This window comes from Chrysochloris asiatica, unplaced genomic scaffold (assembly GCF_000296735.1).
Source record: "Chrysochloris asiatica unplaced genomic scaffold, ChrAsi1.0 scaffold00026, whole genome shotgun sequence".
NCBI lineage: Eukaryota > Metazoa > Chordata > Mammalia > Afrosoricida > Chrysochloridae > Chrysochloris > Chrysochloris asiatica.
Window position 1 is genome coordinate 23,978,809 of NW_006408544.1, and position 5,829 is coordinate 23,984,637.

General features: G+C 43.0%; 1 protein-coding gene across 1 annotated transcript in view; it reads left to right on the top strand.

The window, feature by feature from the left end:
* Nucleotides 1-2,333: 2,333 nt before the first annotated feature.
* PRKAA2 (protein kinase, AMP-activated, alpha 2 catalytic subunit) overlaps nt 2,334-5,829 on the top strand; it is a 109,426-nt gene continuing 105,930 nt past the window's right edge. The window contains exon 1 of the mRNA XM_006839818.1: nt 2,334-2,499. Within this exon, the coding sequence (XP_006839881.1) occupies nt 2,406-2,499 (94 nt within the window). The 5' untranslated portion in view covers nt 2,334-2,405. The remainder of the gene's footprint in view (nt 2,500-5,829) is intronic.

Consider the following 5,829-nt stretch of genomic DNA (forward strand, 5'->3'; position numbering starts at 1 on the left):
TGGTATTCTCTGCTTTCAGCCAAGATCCATCTGATGTTGGCAATGATATCCCTTGTTCCATGTCCTCATCTGAATCTGGCTTGAACCTTTAGAAGTTCCCTGTCAATGTATTGTTGTAGTTTTAAAATTATCTTTACAAAAATATTACTTGTATGTGATATTAACGATATTGTTCAATGATTTCTGCATTCCATTGGATTACCTCTCTTTGGAATTGGCATATATATGGATCTCTTCCACTCAGTTGACCAAGTATCTGTCTTCCAAATTTTGTTGGCATAGACGAGTGAGCCTCTAGTATTGCACCAGTTTGTGGAACGATTTCAATTTGTATTCTGTCATTGCCCAGAGCCTTGTTCTTTGTCAATGCCTTCAGTGCACTTTGGACTTCTTCATTCAGTACCATTGGCTCTTGATTATATGCTACCTCTTGCAATGGTTGAACAGCAACCATTTCTTTTTCGTACAGTGACTGTATTCCTTCCATCTTATTTTGAGGCTTACTGCATCGTTCAATATTTTGACCAAAAAAATCATTCAATATTTCAAGTTGAGGCTTGAATTTTTTCCTCAGGTCTTTCAGCTTGAGACAATGCTGAGTGTATTCTTCCCTTTTAGTTTTATAACTCCAGATCTTTTCACATTTTATTATATTTGACTTTGTCTTCTCGAGCTGACCTTTGAAATTTTCTGTTCAATTCTTGCACCTCCTCACGTCTTACATTTACTTTAGCATCTCTACACTGGAGATCAAGTTTCAGAGTCTCTTCTGACATCCATTTTGGTCATTTTCTTCTTTCTTGTCTTCTTAATGACCTTTTTCTTTCTTCCTGTATGATGTTCTTGATGTCATCCCACAACTCTTCTAGTCTTCTGTCTTTAGTGTCTAATGAATCAAATCCATTCTTCAGATGTTCTCTAAGTTCAGGTGAGATATATTCAAGTTCATATTGTGGCTTTCGTGGACTTGTTTTAAATTTCTTTAGCTTCAGCCTGAACTTGCATATTAGCAATTGATAGTTTGTTCCACAGTCTGCCCCAGGCCTTGGTTTAGCTGACAATGTGGATCTTTCCACAGATGTAGTCTAATTTGATTGCTGGGAATTGCATTTGGTGAGGCACATGTGTAAAGTCTATCTTTTATGTTGTTTAAAAAAAGATATTTGCAATGAAGAAATCATTGGGGTGCTATGACTGGGAAAAGACTCCACAGCACACAATAACAGCAATTAGTAAATAAACTTGTTAAATACTTAAGATATAGGACATTAAAGGAAAGGGAGTTGAAAGGCAGTAATTTTATTATTTAAATATGCCAGTCTTTAACACTCTGCTTTGGTGTCATGCATCTACTTTTCTCTTACAATTTTTATTTCACTTGTGCCATTTTTATTGTCTTTGCTCTTCACAATTCTTTATTTCTTGATAAATGCTGTTGAGTCCGTTTTAACTCATTGTATAGGATTTCTAAGGAGCAGTTGGTGGGGTTGAACCGCCACCTTTGCAGTTAGCAGTCTAGTGTTTATCATAAAGCACCACACTAGGCCTTCTCTTAGGCATTTTACTTTCTATGCATACTTTATGCAGTTTGTTTTTCATTCCTTCCACTCTTCTCCCCTTTTACAGCTCTGCCACACACTGTTTCTGTACCACCTGTTTACGTAAGCATGTCCTCAAAGACGATGGTGCAAATATTGTGACTTTGATTTATTGGGAAAACTGTGCAGATTCATCAAAATTGAGAGCTCTGGAAAAGAGGATCTCTACAATGTACAGGAAAAAAATAAACGAGAAGTAGATAATATGTAGGGAAAATTTAAGAGCCCTACAATTGGGCTCTCTCTGCTCCATGACATCCCAGTTTGTGTCTGGAGAAATTTCCCGTGGGCTCTCAGACTGTCCTTTGATCAGGGTGCGTCCCAGATTCACTTTACACCCACATTGTATTTCATCTCTTTCCATTCCCTAAACCTCTTAACAAATCTCAGCCTAGCACTCTCTCTCTCAGTCCTGGGCCAGGTCTCCTTTATGAAATACCTCACAGCCCCTGCCCATTTCCCACCTTGTTTTGGACTTCGACTTCCCACCCCTGCTCAAGACCCTCCCTCTATCCTTCCTCCAGAACCCTGGACGCCTGCTGACCCCGCCCGCCCCACAGTCTCTGTCTCCGCACGCAGACGCCGCCTCTCCCTGGGCACGCGCTCCGCTCTGTCTGCGGTTCCCACGGAGCGAGAGCGCAGCCCCGCCCCGCCCTCCTCTGGCGCCGCGTTTGCCCGCAGCAGCGCCCCTCGGAGCCTCGGGCTCGGCCCCCGCCTCCTGAGCGTCCCGCTGCACTGTGGGTAGGCGGCGGCGGGCGGCGTGCGCACTGAGGAGCTGGCGGCGCCGCCAGGTTGTGCGCGCCGAAGATGGCTGAGAAGCAGAAACACGACGGGCGGGTGAAGATCGGACACTACGTGCTCGGGGACACGCTGGGCGTCGGCACCTTCGGCAAAGTGAAGAGTTGAGTACGCGCTCGAGGCGGTCGCGCGGGGCTGCAGAGGTGCGGGCGGTCGGGCGGTCGGGCGGAGGCCAGGGAACTGCCAGAGTCGCTGACGCGCAGGCGTGCGTGCGCCTGGCCTGGCGGCAGGTGGAGCGGCTCGGGTCGCGCGGATCCTGGAGGGTGTAGGTTAGGGGGCAGTTTTCCCCCGGCTCAGGGTCTTTCTCTCCGGAAGGGTTTCCTCTGCTGTAAAAATGGGAGAATGGACAGAATCTGTAGGGTCTCTAACTCTATAACACTGCACTGATAGGGCTAGGGGATAATCAATATTACTAGTTACTGAGTTTTTTTTTTTTGTTTTTTTTTTATGGGCCAGGTGTTTTTCATGTGGTCATTAATCCCAGTTAGGTAAATACAGCCTCGCAGCAAAGGTGACAAAGCTGTGTTCCCTAGAGGTACAGTAATATGCCCAAGGTCACACAAATTGGCAGAACCACCATCAAGTCTAAAATGTCTTCCCGTTTTGGCAATTGCTTGGACTTCCCTGCCACCCCCAGATTGTTTGATGCTGAGCCGTGGTTGAAGGTTTAGGAGATGCTCCAGGGGCCAGGAAATAGGTAGGTCTTTCTGTAGGGTATGTGAATACCACTGGATTGGGTCAGGGCTTAATGAACTGGGAACTTGGTTAGTGTGTGTCAAAAGGAATATGCTTTATTGGTAATAGATTTTTGAGGCTTTGAATTTATCGAGTCAGATTACTAAGGCACATGCTGTGGAGGGCTGCTTTCTTGGTGATAGTATTCCATTTGGGGGCTGCTTTTGGGATTGTTACACTTCCTCCCAGCTAGGTACTGAGTTCCGCACTCCCTCCTTCCCCCCTGTTAATGAGTCACAGGGGATTTACTTAACCTGTCCTCTCTCCAGAACTCCAGCCAGTTTATTAAAGGTACTTTCTATTTGACTGTTGGAAGGCTGACTTTTATTTGTTTCTTTCGTAGAATGTTAGGTAGGTAGGCAGTCTTGAGATTTTATTGAGGTCTCTTATTTCCTTGTAAAATCATAGTTCAACTTCACATCTAGACTGTTCAGTAGGTGGAAGAGACTCATTATTCCTGATTCCTGTTGTAAGGATCAGCTCCTAATTTACTCTCACATGTTTGATGCCCATTTATTTGTTAAGAAAGCACTTACTGAATACCTATATTGTGCAAAGCACCGCTCAAGGCAATGGGATACAGCCAAGAACAAATTGGGAAAGCAGACAATAACCAAGATATCTGTGTAGAAACTATACCGAATGTCTAGATCACAGTGATTGCTATTGAGAAAAATGAAGCAGAGAAGGGAGGATAGGGAGTTCTTGTGGGGTGTGCAGTTTTCAATCAAGTGACCAGGAAAAGGCCTCACAGAGAAGTGGAATCTGTGTAGAGATGTACCGAAGGCTACACATTTCTTTGAAGCCCTGTAGAGGCTGTGAAGTCCTGAGTTACATTTGAAAGACATCATGAGTAGAAAAGCTTGTTAGGAGGATATATTGTTGAATGAATAAAAGAAGATCCAGGGGTTGAATAAATACCTGCAGTGCTACTTATGAGAATTATCATTACTGAGGAGTGTTATGTTACAGCACCATACAGATACTCAAACATCTTGCCATCCAGACACACACACACTAAAAGTTATATAACTTACTCCTTGGACTTTTAAATGGTTAAAGCTTTTGTCTTTTTAAATTTCTCCACTGTAATCTAAGTGTAGAACAGAACACCCATCAGCTAGGATAAAGGATGACTTAAATTGCTTTTGTATATACTATTGAGCTACTGCCTGGCACTGACTTCTTAAAGTTCCAACAGAAAGAACTTAGATTTATGAGAATTCCTTTTCTGGAGAACTCCTGTCTAGTGAATAAGCAGTTGGATCAGGTTTACGAACACTTTTAGTCCATCTAAAGTTATGCAACAGTACCTTGACGGAGAACTGCCAGAAATTCAAGCTGGATTCAGAGGAGGACAGTCAATAAAGAATTTCGTAGAATTGATGCATTTGAGTTATGGGGCTGGAAGAAAGTATTACAAGTACCATAGACTGCCAAAAGAACAAACCAGTTTGTGTTGGAAGAAGTACAACTAAAATGCTCCTTAGAAGCCAGGATGGCTAAACATTGCCTCTCATATTTAGAACATATTATCAGGAGGCACCAGTTCCTGGAATAGGATATTATGCTTGATAAAGAGGAGGGTCAGTGAAAAAGAAGACGACCCCCAAAGAGATGGATTGGTACAGTGGCAGCAAAAATGGACTCAGTGTGGCAATGATTGTGAAGTTGGCGCAGGACAAGGCAGTGTTTTGTTCTGTTGTGCACAAAGTCACTATGAGTTGGTACTGACTCACTGGCACCTAACAGTAACAACAGCATCATCAACAACAACAAAGTTATACTGTGTTTTCCCATCTAAGAATTGAATCAATATAAATGTTTAATTAAACTGATAGAAATGGACACAATTTTAAGTTGCCATAACTTGGAGTCAACTGAAGACACCTAGCATTAGCAATAACCACTAATAGTGTATGAGGATTTCCATTTCGTCACATCTTTGCGCAGACTTGTTAACCAACAAAAAACCCAAACCAGTTGCCTTTCAGTTGGGTCTGACTCCTGGGGACTTCTTATTGTTTGGCTATTATAGTTATTCTAGCCGGTGTGAAGTGCCAGCTCCAGGCTTTAATGTGCATTTCCTTTATGAATAATTATATTGAACATTTTTTCATGTACTTCTTAATTATCTGTTTATCTAGTGAAATATCTGTTTATATCTGTGTTTGTCATTGTTTTGACTGGGTTGAAAGAATTCTTACAAATTGAGTTGAAAGAATTCTTTATAAATTTCTGGCAAGGTGGCAAACTAGGCAGATGTACTACATGGAACCTCTATGATAAACATGTTGCTGTTGTTTAGCGCTGGTGAGTCGATTCTAACCCATAGTGACACTGTATAGGGTTTCCAAGGAGCAGTTGGTGAGCTTGAACCACCTACCTTGCAGTTCAAATGACTTTGCAGTCTGACGCATTAGCTCATAGCGCCACACCATAACTCCATGATAAAGATAGGAAAGGCCAAATGAAACACAGATGAAAATCCTGGAACCCTGAACTTCAGAGAAGGGTTAGAGAAGTGAATTTGAATGTTGCTGGGAGAAGCTGAACAGGGACAGCAGAGGAGACTGGTGAACAGTGGTCTAGACACAGCACAGCCATTTTGAGTTTTTGTGAGCAACTTTAGCAACAGAAGGTGGACTGGCAGAATGGATTCACACAGGCAATTTATGCGCCGCCCCCCCCCCCCCCC